Source organism: Rhincodon typus, unplaced genomic scaffold, assembly GCF_021869965.1.
Source record: "Rhincodon typus isolate 14 unplaced genomic scaffold, sRhiTyp1.1 hic_rhity00001562, whole genome shotgun sequence".
In the NCBI taxonomy this organism is placed as follows: domain Eukaryota; kingdom Metazoa; phylum Chordata; class Chondrichthyes; order Orectolobiformes; family Rhincodontidae; genus Rhincodon; species Rhincodon typus.
The window spans coordinates 1,152-25,000 of record NW_025967200.1 but is presented as its reverse complement, the minus strand read 5'-3'; the positions used below and the strand labels follow the sequence as shown (position 1 = coordinate 25,000).

The 23,849-nt window shown below is 40.9% G+C and overlaps 1 protein-coding gene across 1 annotated transcript in view; it reads right to left on the bottom strand.

Annotated features, from left to right (window-relative positions):
• Positions 1-258: 258 nt before the first annotated feature.
• LOC109915231 (protein phosphatase 4, regulatory subunit 1) overlaps positions 259-23,849 on the bottom strand; it is a gene marked incomplete at its 5' end in the record, with an annotated part of 24,670 nt that continues 1,079 nt past the window's right edge. The window contains 7 exons of the mRNA XM_048592622.1: positions 259-353; positions 2,427-2,998; positions 4,555-4,697; positions 6,896-7,054; positions 8,482-8,547; positions 8,638-8,745; positions 15,843-15,989. Of these exons, the coding sequence (XP_048448579.1) occupies positions 259-353; positions 2,427-2,998; positions 4,555-4,697; positions 6,896-7,054; positions 8,482-8,547; positions 8,638-8,745; positions 15,843-15,989 (1,290 nt within the window). The remainder of the gene's footprint in view (positions 354-2,426; positions 2,999-4,554; positions 4,698-6,895; positions 7,055-8,481; positions 8,548-8,637; positions 8,746-15,842; positions 15,990-23,849) is intronic.

Below are 23,849 nucleotides of genomic sequence, written 5' to 3'. Positions count from 1 at the left end.
GGCTTTTTGGAGCTGGAGACACTTCTTGCACATGTTCAGGTCCTGGGCACTGGAAATGTGCCCAGCATCCCACATCGAGCAAGAGGAGCAAACTACAATTTGGAACTCTCCTGCCATGTCTTACTCCTTTAAGTTACTTTATCGTTACAATGTTAAATACTTGAATACTAAGTTGAAGTTTCTGATGCTCTTTGCTCCAATAACAGCTTCTCAAAACTTACCTGTTACTCACCAACAACAGCTTAAGTTTGCACTCCTTTACCCACTGGAACTCTCGCTTCTTCTCACGATGCTCTCTCTCCTCTGAACCTTGCCTCTCCCTCTTCTTTGTTTAGAGGAGGGATGGGAATGCTCTAGTAATGTAACATTTGGAAATAACCATTCCTAAACAGCAGGTTCTTTCACAATATCTTCCACATTCACACCAACTCCCAGAATGCAAACAAGTAACAACTCAGTACTTTGTTTGGATGTTCTTCCTCCAGCTTATCACCTGGGATGATCTTCCAAGATACCCTTCACACCCAAGCTGACTGTGAAGTCCACTCCCAGAATGCAAAAAAGTGACAATTCAGCACCCTCTGGTTGGATGGTAGGGGAGGGTGGTCTTGAGCAGGAGGCTGCCTACTCATGAAGGCTAAATTCGGTAAACATGAATAGAATTCGTTTCCCCAAAGGACTTCAGTGAACCAAAAGAGAGGAGACAATAAGGACTGCAGATGCTGGAAGCCAGAATCTATAAGAGAGAGGCTGGAAAAGCACAGCAGGTCAGGGGAGCAGGAAAGCCAAATGTTTCATGGGGTTATCACTACTAATACCAGTTTCCTCCCCAGCTGCCTAAAATTTTCAGTAATTAATTTGAATTTAAACTTCCTAGCTGTGACAGTGAGATTTGATTGGAGAATTCGACTCTACAGTAACATTACACATTTAGGGTACAGCCAGCAAAGACGGTCAGCTCCTGAGCCGACAGAACTTTTAATAATACCAGTAACATGGCACCCAGGGGTAAATTGTATAGTCAATCATTTAGTGGCAAATGTTGATGAAAATTTAGAAAAAATTTCAATCCACTTCTAATTTAATCAGCTCTTCAGTATAGTGTTGCCACTTCTGTCAAGATAATGCACGCCTATCATCAGGTCATAATGCAAAAAGGTTGGCAAGATCATTTAACGATTGCGAAAAGGAAGTGAACAGAGCACTCAGTGGAGCACTGCCTCTGTCACTCAACGTTATTATAATTATGCAGCTCATCCTGGAAGTTTCTCCCTGCCTGGTTGATCGTCTGTAACGATAAAAGTCTAGCAGTAAATGTTAAGAATTTTTGCCTCACTAAATGAGGCTTCAGGTCAGTCCATACCCAACAACTGCTTTGAAAATTCTGCTCAGGTTTGACAGTTGTGATAAACACTGCCATAGCAGCTGCGACACTCTTACAAGAAATGTTAATTCATCCTATCTACAAATGTTATCAGATTCATTACACAAAATCTTTGCCAAAAACAAATCAGTTCTTCCTAGGGCTGTGCAGCAAGCCCTCACTTACTGTTTCTCACAATAGTGGCTTTAAGCAATACACAATTTCCCATTTAAAAAGAATGTAAAAGCTGCAGTTAGGGTCTAAAGGAAATTCATCAGTAAAAAGAACTAAAATAACTTGCTATGCAAGTTGAAATACATAACACTGCTAAATTCCAATTGCAGCAACTTAAATTACTTTATCACATACCCTTCCTGCTGTGAATGCTCCGATACAGCTCCTTAAAAGGAGGCGCTCCAACATAGTTTCTACAACTCCCTAACCCACCCAATTGCTCGTAACTCTCTGACATGCAGTGTCATGTACTCCAACTCAGCATCTTGCCAATCCTTGCTCTTGCACGGTTCTCCTGCCCATCGCTTTTCTCCCCTTAACAGGAGAGGGCAACAGTGTGTGCAAGCATTGCCAATATGTTAGAGGGCAGGAGAGGCCACAGGTCAGAGGGTCAGCAGCAAAAAGGATGGACCAGGAGAGGAGACTATGCTCTAAGTCAAAGGGTCAGGGAGCAGGACTGTATGCTAGAAAATAGTGCCAAATTAGCCACAAAGTCAGACCAAAATTAAGTACCTAAAATTTAATCTTCTGATGAAAATACATGCACAACTGACTGATGTTAAAGCAACACAGTTCAGTATTGGTAAGTTACACTGAACTGTGCTGACTGTACGCTATTTTTGCAATAGTTATCTCCATTCTATTAATTATAAACTTGAAATGTAAGCTGTGTTTTTTAAACTGCAATGAGACAGCTAACTTGTATTTTGAGGAACCTAAGTTCAACTGATTTTACATTGATCACTTAAGTTGGTGAAAGATTGAAAGAGACATGCTCAAAAGGATAACGACAAGAGGGTTGAAACTGATATTTAACATGTCATTGTACCTTTTACATCAGGGTCATCTATGTGCGGCTCTAAGTTTTCCAGCATCTCTTCCAGTTCCTTTCTAGTAGCTGTGCTGAAGCTTGGACAGTCTGTTAGTGCTTCTTCTTGCATTAATTCTTTACTTTTTTGCTTATCTGAACATTGTGGCAGCTCTAGTTCCAAATCAAGATCTATAGTAGGGATAGGAGTCCTCCAGTAATGGAATGAGTTAAACATGTCCTCCGGAATGACAGTCTTTTCTGAACTGGACCCAGATTCTTTTGAAGATGGACTTGGATCTGCAGAGTCTGAATTTGGTAACTGACTTACATTGAGCACTCTGCTTCCTTCAGATGATTCAGATTTAGTACATACATGAGAATCAGAATGCAACTGCAATGACATTGCCTGGGAATGACTGGCATCACTACTACATTTGCTGTCAGTGTTATGCTCATTTTTTGAAGAGAGTTCAGTAGCTGTATTTACTGATCCCACAGTACTGCAGTTAAAGCCTGGCGTTTGTTCTTCTGTTTCAAGATTATCCATGGTTCCATCTGCACCTTTTGTTGGTTCTGCTGCACATTTTGCACTAAGGTGAAAGATAACATAGACTATTATTTTTATCAATAATAGTCAAGACCAAATAAGTGTTACTTCATAGCTTAAATTCTTAGAAGAAACTTAAACAAGATAAACAAGGCAGCTGTAACACGGTGTCCTGCACTCTGTTCTGTTACCCTAACGGACTTGTACGGTACGATCTGACTGTAAAGCTCCTAAGTCAACACTTTGCACTGTATCTTGGTACACATAACAGTAATAAAATCAAATCAAAATTAAACTTGACAATTTTTGACTTTAAAGTCAGTACAGAGAATTAAGTAATCCAAAAATTCTCCTTTAGAAAAATACACCTATGGATTTACAATGAAGTCACCCAATCATGTTGGCTGCTAAGAGGTTGATAGCAATGTCTAGCCTAAAGACAAAGTTTGAGTTAAGTCTTCTATCAAATCCTGGAATTTAAACATTTAATTCAAAGTCAGCGAAAATGGGCGCACCACGAGTTTCTCTTACTGTATAAAATATAGATATAAAATAATTGTAAGTTGATATACACTTATTAAAAAGTCAGCTTTCTATCCTATATGGTTTTTGAACAACACACTACAATTAAGAGGTCAAATTTCTTAAAAAAGTGATCCAAAAAATTTTAGCCATTTGTTTTTCTTTTGTCCAGCAAAGACGGTAATTACCAGCCCTTCCTAACTCCCTACCTACACTCACCTTTACTGGCTCCATCCCCACCTCTTCGACCTGTTTGTTTCCTCTCCACCTATCCTCTCCTCTATCCCTCTTCTATCCGCCTCCCACTCTCTCCCTATTTATTTCAAAACCCCCTTCCCCTCCCCCTTTTCTGATGAAGGGTCTAGGCCCGAAACGTCAGCCTCTCTGCTCCTATGATGCTGCTTGGCCTGCTGTGTTCATCCAGCCCTGCACCTTGTTGTCTCAAAGAGAGTGTTCTGTTGGCCAGTGTGGATGTTACTTTGAAGATACTTTGGTATGATTCTATTAAAAATGATTCTCACGACAAGGCCATTTAAAGCATTTCAGGAATTATATTAACAGCACTTCAGTTAGCGGAGAATACTTTCAATTACTGCTTATTGTGTAACAAAAATAAACAAAAGCCTAGCCACAGTTCAACTGCAAACAGCCTGAACCTGGCCATAGCTAGGAAGGTAAAAATGTCATTGAAAGCAGAGAGAAAAGTGGTGAGGAACAAAATTAACATCTAACAATCAACCTATTTTACTGCTACATGGAAATGGTTCAAGTATGGTAGTGCAGTGACTAGATATTAGACTAATAAGCCAAAAGACTGATCTAAAGCCAGAGAACACAAGCTCAAATCACACAAATGGTAGTTTGCTGAATTTGAATTGGTGTAAAATTACTCTCCAAACCTGCTGGCTTATCCTGGCCATTGCCTTAAATAAACCCATGAAAAATTGCCTCTTATATGGTTTATTAAGCCACTCAGTGGTACAGGGAAACTAGAGATGGATAATGAAAGCAGTCACCTTGAGAATCAATAAAACAGAATGATTAAAATAAGAAAAATACAATGGCTACAGACTGTACCTATTATTGTTTTCTGTCCCTTGGCTCTCCAACACATTCTTGGAAGAAAGCACATCTTCCTCTTTGAAGTAATGGCCAGCACCTGAAGAGCTAGCAAAGGTTGAGATGAAAGGCCCTAATGACTGAAAGGCAGCTTGACGAACCTGCAAAAGAGCATTTTAATGTTAATCCATTACTAGTGCCATCTATAGTAAATCAAAATGGAAAGTAAACTAACCCTGGTAACGAAGAATAAAATCAAAAAATGCATTAAACACTCAGCAGGTTAGACATCAATTGTGGAAAAAAATATGTTTCAGATCAGTGACCTTTTGTCAGAACTTGAAAGAGTCGAGATGCAACAGCTTCTAATCAAACATGGAGGCATGGAAAGGGGAGGGGAACACAAAGCAAAAGCTGTGATATAGTAGAAGGCATGAGATTAAAAGGTCAGGTTGCCACAGTCCTAGAGTACCACAAGGCTGCTCTCTCATTAGAGCAACATGACTGCTGGCAGTTTAGCTGAGGGTCAAGAACATGGGATCTTGACGGTGATCTCAGTCGACGTGGGAATTGAACCCAGTCTACTGATGTCATTACTAGATATTGGGGAATTAAATTTCTGAAGGCAGTTTGCCTTGGATGCAGAGACTAGTTTTGACAAACACCCTTGAAGAAACTTTTTTTCCAACAACAAAAAAGGTATAAACAAGATAACCTTGTGTGAGTACGAAGAGACAAATAACATAACAAAGGGGGGCAGAAACAATTTTGAAACAGGGTCACTACGACGTCGAGAGCCACTTCACAAGTTGAAGAGGGAAGCTGCTCCAAAATTGTTAGTTTTGTCACAGGATCATAGTTAAACTTAATCCTATGTATAACTTTGTAAGTAACTTTATATTACAGCTGATGTCACAAATATTATAACTGGTAGAAATTAACATCACTTTTAATCTTCTGCACAAAGTTCAGCAAGGGATATGAATTGCATAACTGAATTTGAAAAGTCAATAGTAATAAGCAAGTATACGATACAGCTGGCAAATGTCGAGGAAGAGACATAAAAATCAGTGTTGGAATGTGGTCAATAATCTTAGGAGCCCAAAGACAGGGTGTGGCAAACACCATAAGATGATGGGAGAACCTAAGGTGGACCCTGGAGCTGCTCATCATTGACCTTGTATTCTCAGGGTTGGATATATAGGTCAGAAGGGATATGGCAAGCACTGATGTCAATGTTGTATGTAACCATTGTAACACAGTACGCATAAATATCCTGTACTTTATTAGGAAAGGTAGACAGACAGTCACTGGCCTCTGATCCGAGCTGTGTTTATGAGGGCAACTGTGCCTCAAGTGAAAGCAAGTTTTAGAGCAGCCTCTGGCCTCTCCCACACGCATGGTAAAGGAGTTCTGAATGAAGATTGATTTGTGCTACTTAACACGGGACTCAGACTCCTCTTTAAAAATCCCTCTCCAACATCTATATACAGTTCAATAAATATAAATCATTCAAAAACAATACTTTACCCCAAAACCTTGATATTACCAATGCATTTGCAAAGCACACTGATAGTTTCCCAAGATGTATCTTCACATGTTACACAGTTGAAAAGACATTTCTTCATTTATTCCATTCCTCCTATCCATATAAATTTCATCTTCTTGGCCTGCTATTGAGGTGCTGCCCAATCTTATCTGACGATAGCTACCTTCTTGCACTCTTTCACTCCAAAGAAGTGAGACACTTCATGGACACAAACTGATTTACTTACATTACATACAATGATTGCACAGGCTGAGAATATTGCTGATCAAATTTGCTTTGTTTACGCGTAGGCGGCGATTCAAAAGCTGGGAATCAGGGAAATTGAGCAGGAGGGGGCAAATTACCACAGAAAGTAAACGTCTAAGCAGCCAGTGATAATTCCAAGAAGGAAGGCAAACTTTTGTGATAAAGCACAAAGATACAGAATTCAAACTAAGCTTCAACTATGCAGGTGATTATTGAGCAGTAATACCATGATAGGCAACATTTGGACTCAGGTTTAGGAGCAGGAGGTTTTATGCTAGTCAATAAAATGTATGCAATTTTTGCCCTTCATATATTGCAGTTCACAAAAGAACAAATATCTGATACTTGTTAAAAATAAACATTTTTCCTGTCAATTAAAAATTCACACAAGGTCTTCGACAGATAAGAGCCACCCACACAGAGTATGGTAGCCACAGGTGGGAGCTCATGAAACATATGTACAAGCAATTTACAATAGAAAATTAAGATAGCCATACAAGCTTTATAACTTTATTGCTTAACTAATAGAATTTCAGAACAAACAGAAAAAACATTACACCTCACCCATCGTGAAGGGTCGCTGATCAGATTAATGAAGAGTGAAGATAGTTTCGTTCTTCGAATTTCTTGAGACGTTGCACAAGAAACGTCCATAAAGCATTCAGCACATGCTTTCCGCACTCCCCATACATTATCAGAGCAGAGCTGGAAAAACCTAGGTAACTGCACAGAAAAATCCAAGGAAATTGCCACTTCAATTATAGCTGTCTCTTTATTTCAGACCAAAAAAGTGATATTCAAAGACTACCACTGGTGATATTGTGTTACAACAGAATCATTGGGCCTTTGTAAAAATACACACAAACATGCGAGTTATGAATTCAAGATAAACTCAATATATTTTGAATTTTATTCTCAAGTGGTCAGTAGAATTTCATGAACTGATTCTGGCATTTGCAATGGAAAAGCCCCATGGTGCTTTATAAAATGGCAAAGATAACAAAAGTCGGGATGCTCAAAACTGTCAAGATTTGAAATTAATTTCAATGCAGTGTTTGAGGTAGGTTGTTCCTACATCTATTTTAATTATGGAATCCTTTGTAACTAGAACAGAAATGAAAACTAAAACATCTAATTCAAGTAGTAAATGGAAAGTAGTTAAAAATCACATTTCAATTGTTGTCAAAATTCAACATTACATTGAGACTCATTTCTCAAAACAGCAGGAAGTTCTACTAACACTTCGTTGAAGAAATACATTGCCTGCTATGTTACTGATCTCGATACATTCAAGTGATTGCTTAAATCCTGGTCTGTCCCATCTTTCCAGATCTCAGCGACAGTATTATAATTGATGTCAGTATCTCCATGCTGGGAGGCGGGGGTGGTGTTGGTGGCAGTGGTGGAACGGTTCCCTACACATATTTCGATCTAGCGACCATCCCCAGAAAGTAAATATGCCGGGCAAGGATCAGATTTAGTTCCCTATCCGATCATGCAGCGTGGTCAAATGCCCTGCTGTCAAGGTTCATACATTAGGAATGGCTCTTGGTGCATTATCCTAAAGCTGCTGGCACCTGTCCAACTTTACCTCAGGAATTCCATGGAAGAAGAGAAAAAGAAGGAAACAGGAGACAAATAATAGGAAAAAAAAAACAAGACCTGCTCAGTTTTATTTGTTGAGAAATATTGGTTTATTGCTAGCTAACAAAGAAATCCTTAACAGTTATGCAAGAATAAGTATCAACAGACACGAGTCATGCACGCATTATGGGTGTGACAACCTTGGGTCTTGATGTGATTTCATAAATTAATTTGAATACTTGGTTGCTGTACAAAATCAATAGTTGCAGTGAATGCGATTAGATTCCAATTCCAAAAAAACACAGGTTATTAAATGCACACCCATTCACTTTTGCCGTCAACCACATTCTGACCTAATTATTCATGAGAAAAGATCAATTACTGTTCAGTACTTACGCAGTGAGAAATACTTAATTAATCACGATTCTTATTTAGAACTTGTCACGGCAACAAAAATGGTTAACTACAACTGTTGAACAAGTATTTTTCTTTTCTTTGCAGTCCTCAAGAGTCAAATACAACAATATTTGTTATTGAATGCTAATGACTATTGTATCCATACCTACCAGCAACCTTTCAGTGGCCTCACGACCAACAACACTAGATATATCTCCAATATTGGCAGCACACACCTGAAATAAGAAATTCAAGTTTATTATAAATTAAAATGAAAAATAAAGGGGGTGGGTGGAGCAATCAACATGCTAATTATGTAAACTAACCTTACGAACGTGGAACATCCGGCAGTCACAGCACATCTCACAGAACCGGTGCAGTATATATTTTTCGGTGATTGCCTTTCCGACCATGGGAGCCATTTTACACATTATCTACAATCAAGGCAAAAGCAAACCAGTAAAATTAAAACCAGCATCGCCTACTCCGGCAAGTTTTTCTTAATTTCTGTTTCACAAATTTCTTTTTCAGAAATTATGTTCCTTCTGGGTACACATGCAATCGCTGCAATAACAACTCATACTTTTCACAACCTACTTAAGGCCATAGACTATTAGGTTCTCTGAGCACTTTGCCCCATTCTCTCTTCCCCACAAACTTTACACTGTGACCTATAAAGTCCTATTAATTGGTTTGTTAGTTAGTTAGCTAGTTAACTTAGGATGCTGTGGGAAGTGATTGCTGGACCCCTTGCTGAGATACTTGTATCATTGATAGCCACAAGTGAGGTGCCGGAAGACTGGAGGTTGGTTAACTGGTGCCACTATTTAACAAAGGTGGTAAGGAAAAGCCAGGGAACTATAGACCGGTGAACCTGACTTTGACGGTGGGCAAGTTGTTGGAGGGAATCCTGAGGAACACTATTTACATGTATTTGGAAAGGCAAGGACTGATTAGGGATAGTCAACATGGCTTTGTGCATGGGAAATCATGTCTCACAAACTTGATTGAGTTTTTTCAAGAAGTAACAAAGAGGATTGATGAGGGCAGAGTGGTGCATGTGACCTACATGGACTTCAGTAAGGCATGTGACAAGGTTCCTCACGATAGACCAGTTAGCAAGGTTAGATCACACAGAATACAGGGATAACGAGCCATTTGGATACAGAACTGGCTCAAAGGTAGAAGACAAAGGATGGTGGTGGAAGGTTGTTTTTCAGACTAGAGGTCTGTGATCAGCAGTGTGCCACAAGGATCAGTGTTGGGTCCACTGCTTTTCATCATTTATATAAATGATTTGAATGTGAACACAAGAGGTATGGTCGGCAAGTTTTCAGATGACATCAAAATTGGATGTGTAGTGGACAGAGAAGGAAGTTACCTCAGAGTATGATGGGATATCGATCAGATGGCCAATGGACCGAGGAGTGGCAGATGGAGTTTAATTTAGATAAATGTGAGGTGCTGCATTTTGGAAAGGCAAATCAGGGCAGGACTTATACACTTAATGGTAAGGTCCTGGGGAATGCTGCTGAACAAAGAAACCTTGGAGTGCAGATTCATAGTTCCTTGAAAGTGGAGTCACAGGTAGGCAGGGTAGTGAAGGCGGCATTTGGTATGCTTGCCTTTATTGGTCAATGCATTGAGTACAGAAGTGCGGAGGTCATGTTGCAGCTGTACAGGACATTGGTTAGGCCCCTTTTGGAATACTGCATGTAGGGCACCTCCCAGTCGCGAACCATTTCAACTCCCACTCCTTGGACGACATGTCCATCCTGGGCCTCCTGCAGTGCCACAATGATGCCACCCGAAGGTTGCAGGAACAGCATTTCATATTCCGCTTGGGAACCTTGCAGCCCAATGGTATCAATGAGGACTTCACAAGCTTCAAAATGTCCCTTCCCCCAAACGCATCCCATAACCAGCTCGTACCTGCCTCCCTAACCTGTCCTCCCAGCTATCCCCTCCTGCCACCTCAAGCTCCACCCCCACCTCCTACCTACTAGCCTCATCCCGCCCCCTTGACCTGTCCGTCCTCCCTGGACCGACCTATCCTCTCCTTAACTCCCCACCTACACTCACCTTTACTGGCTCCAACCCAGCCTCCTTGACCGGTGTCTCCTCTCCACCTACGTTCTCCTTTATCCGTCTTCTAACCGCCTCCCCCTTTCTCCCTATTTATTTCAGAATCCCCTTCCCCTCCCCCTCCCCATTTCTGAAGATGTCTAGACCCAAAACGTCAGCTTTCCTGCTCCTCTGATGCTGTTTGGCCTGCTGTGTTCATCCAGCTCTACACCTTGTTATCTGTAATTCTGGTTTCCCTGGTGTAGGAAGCATGTTGTGAAGCTTGAAAGAGCTCAAAAACGATTTACCAAGGATGTTGCCAGGGCTGGAGGGTTTGAGCTATAGGGAAAGGCTGAATAGACTGGGGCAATTTTCCCTGGCACATCAGAGGTTGAAGGGTGACCGTACAGACATTTATAAATGATGAAGGGGATAGCGTAAATAGCCAAGGTCTTTTCCCTGGGGTGGGAGAGCCCAAAACTAGAAGGCATAGGTTTAAGGTTGGTGGGGAAAGATTTAAAAGGGGAAACATTTTTATGCAGAGGGTGGTGCGTGGATGGAATGAGCTACCAGAGGAAGTGGTGGAGGCTGGTACAATGACAACATTTAAAAGGCATCTGCATGGGTATATGAATAGGAAGGGTTTAGAGGGATATGGGCCAAGTGCTGGTAAACAGGACTAGATTTATTTAGGATATCTGGTTGGCATGAACAAGTTGGACAAAAGGGTCCGTTTCTGTGCTATATATCACTATGACTATCTCATCCTTTTTGTCATTAAATACTTGCATCCTCCACACAAAATGACCAAGCATAAGCTTTCCAAATACTAAACAAGTTATCGTCAATATATAAAAAATTCATGGCACCAGATATTCGGTGTCACATATGGGTTGCCATGTCCAAGAAAGGCTTTTACTCTCAAAGTTAATAATGCCAGGTATGTTTTGTTGGGTGCAGGCAGTTCCCTGGAATTTCTTCCAAGTGGTACCCATTCTTCATGCTCCACCTATGTACTGAGGGGGCAGTCTCTTCTCCCATGGAAGGCATTACAGCAAGCTCAACTCAATTTCCATCTAGTTTCCCTAAGTTTCACTTTAATTGAAAACCTGGCTGATTATTCTTCTCGTTAATGAAGAGCAAGGACTAATCTTAGTGCCACTGCTTCTTATCCAGGAACAACAAACTCAAGAAAGATCATTAAGTGGATCAGCTGATAAAACCTTGATGCTGGTACAGTTTGCCTTTATCTACTATTCAAGTAGGAAGCTACTCATCTTTTTCTTTAAAGAGATCAATGCAGAAACAACAGTTTGGCTATTTCAGACACCTGGATGTTTGTTAAAGAATAATACATTGTGTATCTGCTTTAGAAAAAGAAATATTAGAATTAGCTTTATTGTCACATGTACTCAGACGATACAGTGAAAAGTTTACAAGTTGCCACTTACAGCGCCATCTTAGGTACAAAGATACTCAAGTATATTCTTATGTACAAAATCACAGATATAATTCAGGGGAAAAAAAATAAACATTTAGAATAACAGTGCTTCCAACTCAGTCCGTGCCAGCACCTAGCCCGCAGATGATGCTGGGCTTCATCTCAAGGCTCACTAGGCTGGAAGAATGCACTGCCTTCACTTGAGGCTCAAACAAGGAAACAAAAAACCCAAAATGAAAAAAAACACAAAAGAAGTGGACGGAGCAGACAGGCTCCAGCTGAGTCCTACTCTACATCTTATACATGTACCCTAGAGTTCCTCTGTTCTACTTATTTCTTTCTACATATCCATAAGACCGTACGACAGAGGAGTAGAAATTAGGCCATTCAGCCCATTGAGTCTGCCCTGCTATGTTTCTCAACCCGTAACCTTTGATCCCCTTGACAATCAAGGACCTATCTATCTGTCTTAAATATACAGAATGACCTGGCCTCCTCAGCCTTCTGAGGCAGTGAGTTCCATCGATTCACCATTCTCTGGCTCAAGAAGTTTCTCCTTATCTCTGTTCTAAAAGGTCTTCCCTTTACTCTAAGGCTGTGTCCTCGGGTCCTAGTCTCTCCTACCAATGGAAATATCTTCCCAACATCCACTCTGTCCAGGCCAATCACTTTTCTCTAAGTTCAATTAGATACCCCCTCATCCTTCTAAATTCCACTGACTATAGACCCAGAGTCGTCAAACATTTCTCATATGTTAAAATTCTAGTTCCTGGGACCATTCTCACGAACCTCCTCTGAACCTACTCCAGGGACAGTACATCGTTCCTGAGATATGGGGCCCAAAACGCAGCACAATACTCCAAAAGTGGCTTGACCAGAGCCTTATAGGGTGTCAGAAGTACATCCCTGCTTTTATATTCAAGTGCTCTCAAAATAAATGCCAGCATTGCATTTGCCTTCGTAACTACCGACTCAACCTGCAAGTTTACCTTGAGAGAATCCTGGACTAGAACGCCCAAGCCTCTCTGCATTTCCTCCCCATTTAGAAAATAGTCCATGCCTCTATTCTTCTTACCAAAGTGTATGACCTCACATTTTCCCACGTTGCACTGCATCTGCCACTTCTTTGCCCTCTCTCCTAACCTGTCCAAATTCTTCTGCAGCCTCCCCACATCCTCAATTCTACCTGTCCCTCTACCTATCTTTGTATCATCTGCAATGTTAACCACAAGGCCCTCAGTTCCTTCATCTAGATCGTTAATGTATAAAGTGAAAAGTTGTGGTCCCAACACTGACCCTTGTGGAACACCACTGGTCACAGTCTGCCATCCCGAGAAAGACCCTTTTATCTCCACCCTCTACCTTCTGCCAGAGAGCCAATCTTCTATCCACACTAGCACCTTGCCTTTAACACCAGGGGCCCTTATCTTATTCAGCAGCCTCCCGTGCGGAACCTTGTCAAAGGCCTTCTTGAAGTCCAGGTAGATAACATCCATTGGTTCTCCTTGGTCTAACCTGCTCTCCACTTCCTCAAAGAATTCTAACAGATTTGTCAGGCATGACCTCCCCTTGATGACCATCCTCCCTCATGCCTCTGTAGTTGTCTTTATTCAGCTGTAATACCATTACCTCTGATTCTATCTTCTCCCTCTCAAATTGCACAGTAAATTCAATCGTATTATGATGACCGCCTCTGCAGGGTTCCTTCACCTTAAACTCCCTCATCAAGTCTGCCTCTTTGCACGACACTAAATCCAGTATTGCCTGTTCCCTAGTGAAGTTCACCACAAGGTGCTCCAAAAAGCCATCTCATAGATATTCCACAAATTCCTTTTCTTGCAATCCACTACCAACCTGATTTTCCCAGTCCATCTGCATATTGAAATCCCCCATGATCACTGTAACTTTGCCTTTCTTACACATCTTTTCTATCTCCTGGTGTATTTTGCGCCCCAGCTCCTGACTGTTGTTTGGAGCCCTGTACATAACTCCAACTACGGTTTTTTCTTTTAACCTTTGCGGTTCCTCAATTCTACCCACACAGATTCTACACCATCTGACCTTACTTTGTTTTTTATTATTGATTTAATTTCATTTCTTACTAATAAGGCAACCCCACCCTTCTGCCCACCGCCTATCCTTTTGATAGGAAGTATATCTTAACTTAGTCAATTTAACCATTTGAATTCTGCAATTCTTTGGAAAACTTAGAAAAATCTGTAAACCATGTGCATCTTCTTTATAATTTCCAATTCATAAATAGCTTAAATGACTTGGTCACCTGTTTCGGCACAGAGATTGACTTCTGCCAGGTATGAGGTGATAATTCAAACCAAAAAAAAGCGTAGCTCAACACTGCAGGAATGGCTCAGCCAGGGACTGGAGAGCTCATAATTTTAGTGCTGGGCCTTGAAATTGACAATGGAAATTCAAATAGATGGTGCCTTGTTAGCCTTTTAAATTGGGCTTATGACATCAACGGGGCTGGGAGGCAGATTAGAAGTAGCAATGTTTAGTTTCCACAGAATGTGGTACTTGGTGTTTAACAGTACAGCAGCAGCTCTGAAAAGGGACACCTGAAAACTGCTTTTAAAAAAAAAGGAAAGAGGAAAAATTCTACAAAAATACCTTAAAAACCAAAGGAACGATATTGCTGCTCTGAGCCTCTTAAAATTGCCCACTCTTTCATGGTCTTCCCTCAAAAGTAGTAGTATTAAGAAAGTGACCATAAAGCAATGGCCAGCTTCAACAATAAATCTTAATTAGCTGATAGCAACTTCAGCAGATTTGAACATCTGCAACTGCATCATCTCTTCCAGAAATAGATTTACACAAAATGGCATATAAATTTGACGCTTAACTCAACAGAAAGCCAACAATACTGAAATTACTAAAAGTGTGGGAAAATACAATTCTTAAATTTTAATCTAAAGTTGGGAAGCATGTAACCAATCTAACCTTCTAAACACCGTGAACAAAAAGAGTTGAATGTTTTTGGGGGTGGCATGGCGGCACAGTGGTTAGCACTGCTGCCTCATAGCACCAGGGATCCAAGTTTGATTCCAGCCTTGGGTTACTGTCTGTGTGGACTTTACACATTCTCCATGTCTGCGTGGGTTTTCTCCCACAGTCCAAACATGTGCAGGTTTGGTGGACTGGCCACGCTAAATTGCCCCATTGTGTCTAGACATGTGTAGGTTAGGTGGATTAACCATGGTAATTGCGCGGTTACGGGGATAGGGTGGAGAATAGGTCTGGATGGGATGCTCTCCAGGGGGCCAGCACGGACTTGACGAGCCGAATGACCTCTTTCCACACTGTAGGGATTCTACGAGAATCAATGAAGGAGGAAGGATTCAGCTTTTAACAGGATATGCAGAAAAGCTTCCTCTTCCATTCATTACACAGGGGAATTTGAACTATAATTAAGGATAAGCCTATGCCTAAACAAGACTAACTAAAAAGTTAGGAAATGAGAACCAAGTAAAGGAAGGTACATATTAGTGGTTGTAAGAACAGAATATAAAAGCCGATGATACTTAAGACATGCAGATTTGTTTCACTGGAAGGGTTTAGAAGGCAGTTTTATAAAGTGGGTACTGGTATAGATAGTTTAGAAATTGATCACGATCTAATAACTGAGCTCAACTACTGACGTGTTCAAATTCTCAAAACAAAAAAACTTTGACTTGCAGCTGAAGTACTGTTGTTAAGTGCACATTTGCTTATTTTCAGCTTAATCCATCTATTCGACAATGTTGAGGATCCTATCAATTTCAGTAAACTATAACAACACATGCTTTTGTATCTCTAACACTACCTAACCCTTTTTTGAATTAAGACAATTCCACAATGTAAACATTCCCTACATTTAAACACATTTTCAGGTATACATTGTACATAAAAACAGTTTCCATCTTTTAGCCTGAATGCAATATACCCATATTCTGTGGAATATTACCAAACCTTTGCATGAGTAACTAGCATGGCTAAATTTAATTGGAAGAAAATGTGCATTTCACTTACTGCTACAGCTTCTGTTTTCAGATCATCATTGCTTTCAGGTGCAGTTAGATCCAAGAGAACAGGACATACTTTAGTTTCAACATCATATCTTTCGATTATTTCTTGTTCTAACACCACCAGCAATGCTGCCTGGCTGGTCTTCCTCACCTACAAATAGTAAGCAAAGGCATGAAGTAGTCTGCAACCAAACAAATTAGTTGAAGGAACTCAAAATGAAGCATGTATACATTACATATCAGGAATTCATTGATTTGACACTAAGAAGAAACTTCAAACAGAAACATTTTAATAAAGCTGTACAAGGGTTTCTCTTATAACACATGTTCTGGCAACATGAATTGGCTATAATGCGATTGACGTATAGGGGAACAGTATTTGTAAACGGAAACTGTGAGTTGGCTATAACGCAATTTCAACGTCAACATCACTTGATTGGTTCGCGGGCTTGTTCTGAGCATGTGCCGAAGGACTACCTGCGCTGCCATCAAGGATCCTCATGCGGTGAGAGGTACTGTACAATTCTACCGTGCTCCCCATAAAATGAGGGGACAAAAGTGGCAAGAATGATCACTAAAAGTGACCTGGTGATAAAATTGAGAGTGGTGTACGTAAAACGCTAAATCACGAAGAGAAGCCAGATGTTGTAAAGTGTTTTGAGCTTAATGAGCCAACCCCCAAGAAACTGTCAGAAGACACTGAACCACAGCCATCCACTTCTGGATTAACTATTTTTCGCCCTCACACTGCAAACAAAACTGCACTTGAAGGTGGTGATGATGATGATGACGACGACAACCCTCAGCCCTTGCATTAAAAACAGAGCAACCTCAGAACCTCCTGCCCCATCAAGTCATCTTGACATTTTTTCAAGATAAGGTGATAACTTTACTGTTATTTCATTATCACGTCAGTGAAACGTTTGTTCAAACCGTGCTAGACTTTGTGTTACGCTTGAGTGATTTTTGAGTCAGTGATTTTTGTTGGTGTGCCCCTAACCCCACCCTTTTCCCATAGGCCCCATTATTTCTATAACGTGTCGTTTCACAGGAATACATCTATTACGTTATTGCGGAATCCTGTGTCTATATTTTGTCATTTACTAACTTCTAAAACTAGGCTTCAGCAATTTCATATGACACCTTCACATAATTACTGCATTTGGTGCAACTTTATATCTGACTATTACTTCAACCACCAACAAGTCAACTAATTTAATCCATTAGCATAATATTAAATAGTAAATTACCAACCCCTAATAAACTTCAATACAAGATTTTCTAACTCTGCAAATAAATCAAGCAGTTCACAGGGAAGCTAACCAGTATTTAAACCATTTTTGTTAGATTGCATTGGTTAGGGAACTTTTTCTGTGCCTTTTTTGCAGTATGTTGACTCTTTTCCTGATAACATCTGCTTGGAGACATGACTGAATTGAAGAAGTATGGTTTTCCACATTTCTCCAGGATCATAACTGAAAGCAAGTCAATTGTCAGCAGACTAAATGAACTTCCAAGAATACCACACAGTCTGATCTTGTCTTCATTTGATGTTACATGGACAAACCTACAGCAAGACTTACCAGATACTAAACTGACAGGTGCCCCAACAGCTTTCTCCTCCCTAATGGGCAGTCTGTCAACTGCAGTGCTTATAGCTTCAGCTGACATCTGTCAACGGTGGAGAACTGGTTCTGAAGAAGAGCCTTTAGTGACTGTAACGAGGTCAGCCAAGTGGAACTTAGAATACGATTTCCCGATTGGGGCTGTTAACCTGGTCCAATCAGGGAGAAACAAAAACAGAAATTGCTGGAAAAGCTCAGCAGGTCTGGCAGCATCTGGGAAGAGAAATCGGAGTTAACGTTTTGGGCCCGGTGACCCTTCCTCAGAATGATAGCCAGGAAAATGTCGGTTTTAATGCGGGGGCGCGGGGAGTGCGCGCGTTCAGAAGTAAACGATTGGTGGGGATGGAACCCGAAGATACAGATGAACAGTTGGACATCAAATGCATAGATAACAATGTGGCCAGGACGGGGACTAGCTGTTAATGGAGACTGTTAGTGGCTAACAATGGGTTGTGTGTAATAGCAGACTGTGATACAAGGCCTGGTGTGTGGGGGTGGGGGCTAGGAGAGTTCAAGCCCTAAAGTTATTAAATTGATATTGGAATCCAGAAGGCTGCAGGGTCTCCAAACAGAAAATGAGGTGCTGTTCTTCCAGCTTACGCTGAGCTTCGCTGGAGCACTGCAGCAAATCTGAGACAGATATACTGGCCAGAGAACAGGGAGCCCTGGCTGACATATATACAGGAGTGTCAGAGGTTCTGTTCTACTCAGACCTGACTCCAAGGAAGCCAGTGCCAAGTACTAAAAAACAAAGCGTGACCTGGTGATGAGGTACCAGCCTCTCAGGATTTATTTCACAAACATGGACTCTCTCACCCCACAGCTGCTGATTTTCACCATCATTTTCTGTTCTTATTTCAGATTTCCATCTTCTGCAGTATTTATTTTTATCCCAATCATATTTTTCATGCCAATTTAATTATGACTACAATGCACATTCTGCCTGAACAATAAACCAGCCATTCAACAGTAAAATAGATGCACTGAATCACAATTGTTTAGTAGCTCCCTTAAAACACCATCCAAAGTTTCCCCAATGTAGGAGCTCAAGGTAGGAAAGCTTCCGAGAGGCCTGGTGCAGTGGGTGTTTAGTGAAGGAGGTTGCAGATGGTTAAACAGCCTTGGCCCAAGGATTTAAGTGCGAGTCATTGACCAATTAATTTCCAAGTATCAGGTTTCCAAGAAAAAAAAATACAGATCTTAGATTTAGCGCTGGTATCTTGGATAAATCCTGAGCACAACTCCTTACAACCCTCCAGATTCATAAAGCGCAAATTGCTTAAACCATGCTCCTCCTATTTGCATCAGAGGAGCAGGAAGGCTGATGTTTCAGGCCTAGACCCTACTTTTTCTGAAGAAGGGTGTAGGCCCAAAACGTCAGCCTTCCTGCTCCTCTGATGCTGCTTGGCCTGCTGTGTTCATCCAGCTCTACATCTTGTTATCTCAGGTTCTCCAGCATCTGCAGTTCCTGCTAGCTCTCCTATTAATTGCTGTGTTTTTGAAGGTGGTCTCAAGTTCAAAAAGGTTTTGTTTCAGATAATAGAAATTTCAAAATGTAGTTGAAATAGAACGTAGAACAGTACAGCACAGTGCAGGCCCTTCGGCCCACGATGTTGTGCCGACCTATTATCCTACTAAGATCAATCTACCCTGCATACCTTACATTTTACTATCCTCCATGTGCCTATCCAAGAGTTGCTTAAAAGTCTCTAACTATCTGACTCCACTACCACTGCCGGACTCCACTACCACTGCCGGCAGCGCATTCCACACGCCCACCACTCTCTGTGTGAAGAACCTACCTCTGACATCTCCCCTATACCTTCCTCCAATCACCTTAAAATTACACCCCCTCGTAATAGTCATTTCCGCCCTGGGAAAAAGCGTCTGACTATCCATTCTATCTATGCCTCTCATCATCTTGTAAACCTCTATCAACTCACCTCTCATCCTTCTTCACTCCAATAAAAAAAAGACCCTAGCTCCCTCAACCTTTCCTCATAAGACCTGCCCTCCAGTCCAGGCAGCATCCTGGTAAATCTGCTCTGCACCCTCTCTAAAGCTTCCACATCTTTCCTGTAATGAGGTGACCAGAACTGAACACAATATTCCAAGTGTGGTCTAACAAGAGTTTTATAGAGCTGCAGCATAATCTCACGGCCCTTAAACTCAATTCCCCTGCCAATGAAAGCCAACACACCATACACCTTCTTTACAACCCTATCAACTTGGGTAGCAACTTTGAAGGATCTATGGACGTGGACACCAAGATCCCTCAGTTCCTCCACACTGCCAGGAATCCTGCCCTTAACCCTGTATTCTGCATTCAAATTCGACCTTCCAAAATGAATCACTTCACACTTTTCTGGATTGAATTCCATCTGCCACTTCTTTGCTCAGCTCTGCATCCTGTCAATGTCCCGTTGCAATCTACAACAGCCCTCCACACTGTCCACAACTCCACCAACTTTTGTTTCATCGGCAAACTTACTAACCCACCCTTCCACTTCCTCATCCAAGTCATTTACAAAGATCACGAAGAGCAGAGGTCCCAGAACAGATCGCTGCAGAACACCACTGGTCACCGAGCTCCAGGCTGAATACTTTCCATCTACTACCACCCTCTGTCTTCTATTGGACAGCCAGTTTTGTATCCAGACAGTCAAATTTCCCTGAATCCCATGCCTCCTTACTTTGAATGGGCCTACCATGTGGAACCTTATCAAATGCCTTTCCAAAATCCATATACACCACATCCACTGCTGTACCTTCATCAATGTGTTTTGTCACATCCTCAAAGAATTCAATAAAGCTTGTGTGGCATGACCTGCCCCTCACAGCCATGCTAACTATTTCTAATCAAATTGTGCTTTTCCAAATAATCATAAATACTATCTCTCAGAATCCTCTCCAATAATTTGCCCACTAAAGAAATAAGACAGACTTAGTCTGTAATTTCCAGGATTATCCCTATTCCCTTTCTTGAACAAGGGAATAACATTCGCCACCCTCCAACCTTCTGGTACTATTCCAGTGGACAGTGGATGCAAAGATCATTGCTGCCCCTTTGGCAATCTCTTCCCTCGCTTCCTGTTGTAACCTTAGGTATATCTCATTTGGCCCAGGGGACTTATCAATCCTCATGTTTTTGAAAGTTTCTAGCACATCCTCCTTCCTAACATCAACCTGTTCCAGCATATTTGCCCGTTTCATGCTGTCCTTACAAACGTCAAGGTCCCTCTCACTGGTGAATACTGAAGCAAAGTATTAATTAAGGACTGCCCCTACGTCCTCTGACTCTGTACACAAGTTCCTTCCACTATCCCTGATTGGCCCGACCCTCACTCTGGCCATCCTCTTGTTCCTCATATAAGTGTAGAAAGCCTTGGGGTTTTCCTTGAACCTACCCACCAAGGGTTTCTCATACCCCCTTCTAGCTCTCCTCAGTCCATTCTGCAGTTCCTTCCTGGCTACCTTGTAGACCTCTAGAGCCCTGTCCGATCCTTGTCTCCTCAACTTTAAGTAAGCTTCATTCTTCCTCTTGACTAGGTGTTCCACATGTCTCGTCATCCAAGGTTCCTTCACCTTACCATCCTTTCCTCGCCTCAATGAGACAAACCTATCCAATATCTGTAGCAACTGCTCCCTAAACAACCTCCATATTTCTGTTGTGCATTTCCCTGAGAACATCTGATCCCAATTGGTGCTCTGTAGTTCTTGCCTAATAGCATTGTAATTCCCCCTCCCCCAATTAAACACTTTCCCAGTATTGTTTAGAAGATTGAGTTTTTTTTTTAAACAGAGCATATGACAGTCTAACATGACATCATGTTGTGACCTGGGCCCCACCCTTTCTCAGAACAGCAGCGCTAACTTTCTGCTGACAGGTTTTAAACCTTATCACACACCACCCATCTGGCAAATTGGGAGATTTTAGACAAGACTAAATTCTGGATTTCTAAACTTAAAAATGTCTAGATATGATCAACCCACTGGGTTTCTTCCAGAGCCACAGTGATTTTGCTTTTTGTGTTTTTAATAGGTTTCAAGAACGCAGTAATGTCACAGCAAGACTTCTGGGGCCAAAGTGTTTAAGAACAGGAGCTTCGATATAAAAATCACCTTTTAAAATCATTTGGACATAACATGGTTTCTGAAACTTGGATTCAAAAAAAATTAGCTGATACAAGTTCAATTGAACTTCATGGGGACAAAAATTTACATTTTTTTGAATTTTAAACAAAAAGGTAACATAAGTAGTCTGGATGGTTTTAATTTGCATCAAAAACTGTGACAGACTGTACGGGAAGAAGAAATTAATTGGCCACTAATGAAAACTGTCCGACCAACAACACTACTGAGGGTATACACAAAAGAAACCCTCAAGTCTATTGATGCCATTTTTGAACTTGGGATAATTTTAAAAGAAGGAAGTTACTTTTGAGAAAACTGGGCTTTTTTTTGAAGCAAAAAAAACAGAATTTGTTAATAGTTGAAACTACAGAGTAATGCTCGATTTCTGTTTTAAACATATTAGTTTGTTTTTAAGACTGGACAGTAAGGTTTGTTTTTGCAAAACTCCGGAGTATGATAGAATGGATATCAGTAGGGTGCTTAACTTAAAATGAAAAATAATGACAATATTGAGAGAATCAAATACAGTCATAGAGATATACAGCATAGAATCCCTCTAAACCCTTCCTATTCATATACCCATGTTGTGGTTGTACCAGCCTCCACCACTTCCTCCCGCAGTTCTTTCCATACATGCACAGCCACTTAGCTGCTGCCCTGCTGTGAGCTCCCACACAGAGGTTTCTTCAAGGTCAGCTGTGAATTTCGCTGTTTGTTTATTTTTCTTAGAACAAACTCCGATATCAAGAGATACTTCAAACCAGACAGCAAAAGCAGCAGCTGTGCAGGTTACTGCTCGGTCAGACAGCTGTGTAGGTTTCTTTCTCTGTTTGAATCACTGCTCTCGTGCTCACTGCCTTTGTCCCTCCTCTTCTTTTTTAAAGTACCATTGTTTTGATATTTTTACCCACACCCCACCAAGTTCCAAAACAATGCAGCAGCTTATAAAACTGTAATTGCTGGTCCCAGAATTTAAGGAAGCCAGTTCCAACACTGAAAAAAAAAATCCTTAAAAAAGCTGCAGCTCTTAAAACCACAGTTTCCCCCCCCACCCCCCTGTCCATCTATAGGATTTGGGAATGACTCATCTTGGGTGTATTTAAATGGAATATATCTAGTGAAAGGAAAATAAATTTTGGATTTGGAAAATTAAAAACATGATGTTGTCGGTTGGGGGGGGGGGGGGGGGGGGGGGGAGGTGTAGAATGTACTTCCTGGGAGAAATCCACACGATGGTGAAAGGTGAGCTAGTGTCTTTTAAATTCATGCAGAGTGTGCTGCTGTAATTAAATGTACCATAACCAGCTAAACATTAGCCAAAATTTTTAAAGAATGAGAGTATAGTTTCAATGCAAAATGAGGAAAGAGGCAGAATGCCAACAATTCAGTGTAAGAAGAAAAGAAAGCAAAAAACAGAGACACCAAGGGTGGAGGTACTTCCCTCAGTTGGAAGTCAACCTTCTGCTTCCAAACACTGAGACAATGGGAGGAGATTCCATACACAACACCACAGAACTGGGAGTAAACATCTCCATGGAGAATGAAGCCATTAAAGCCATTTTTCAATTTAATTATCTGAACCCCATTATTCTCTAATCATAGATAGACCAGTACCTCAGAAAAGCATCTGGTTAAAATTTCTCTTCTTTATTCTTTCTTCAGTTGAATTAAGTCAAAAGCTAGGACAGCTGCCTGGTATGACCTTGCAAAGGTCAGACAGACCCATCATTGAGGATGTTTAGTTATGTTTTGTCTACTCAAAGTTTGATATTAACAGTTCTAGCAGCTTTTTTTTTTTAAAAAGAATCTGCAATATATAATCAAGAAATTTGAGAACCAAAATTATACTTTAGAAGTAAATGAGTTACATGTTAAGTCTGCTTTCTCTTCCCAAATGCTGCCAGATATGTGGAGTTTCTGCTTTTGTATCAGATTTCTAGCATTGGTTTTTGGTTTTATTTTGTTTAGTTAAAAAATTGTCATGATGAGTCAATAAGGACATTTCCTTGTCAAAAGAGGAATGTTTAAATATGCGGTCCCTTAAATACTGGATTTTCTTACTATTTACTGTGAAGCACGAGATTTGTTTAATATCTATCACAGCAACATTTAACTTTCCAAAATTCTAGCGTATGAAAACAAGGGGAAAAGTTATGAAGAACTCTGAAGTGACGACGCCCATTGAATTAGCTTCAAAATTTTATCTGGTGCCCAACGCATCCTGTCAGTCTGTTGTTTTCAAAAGTAAGTAG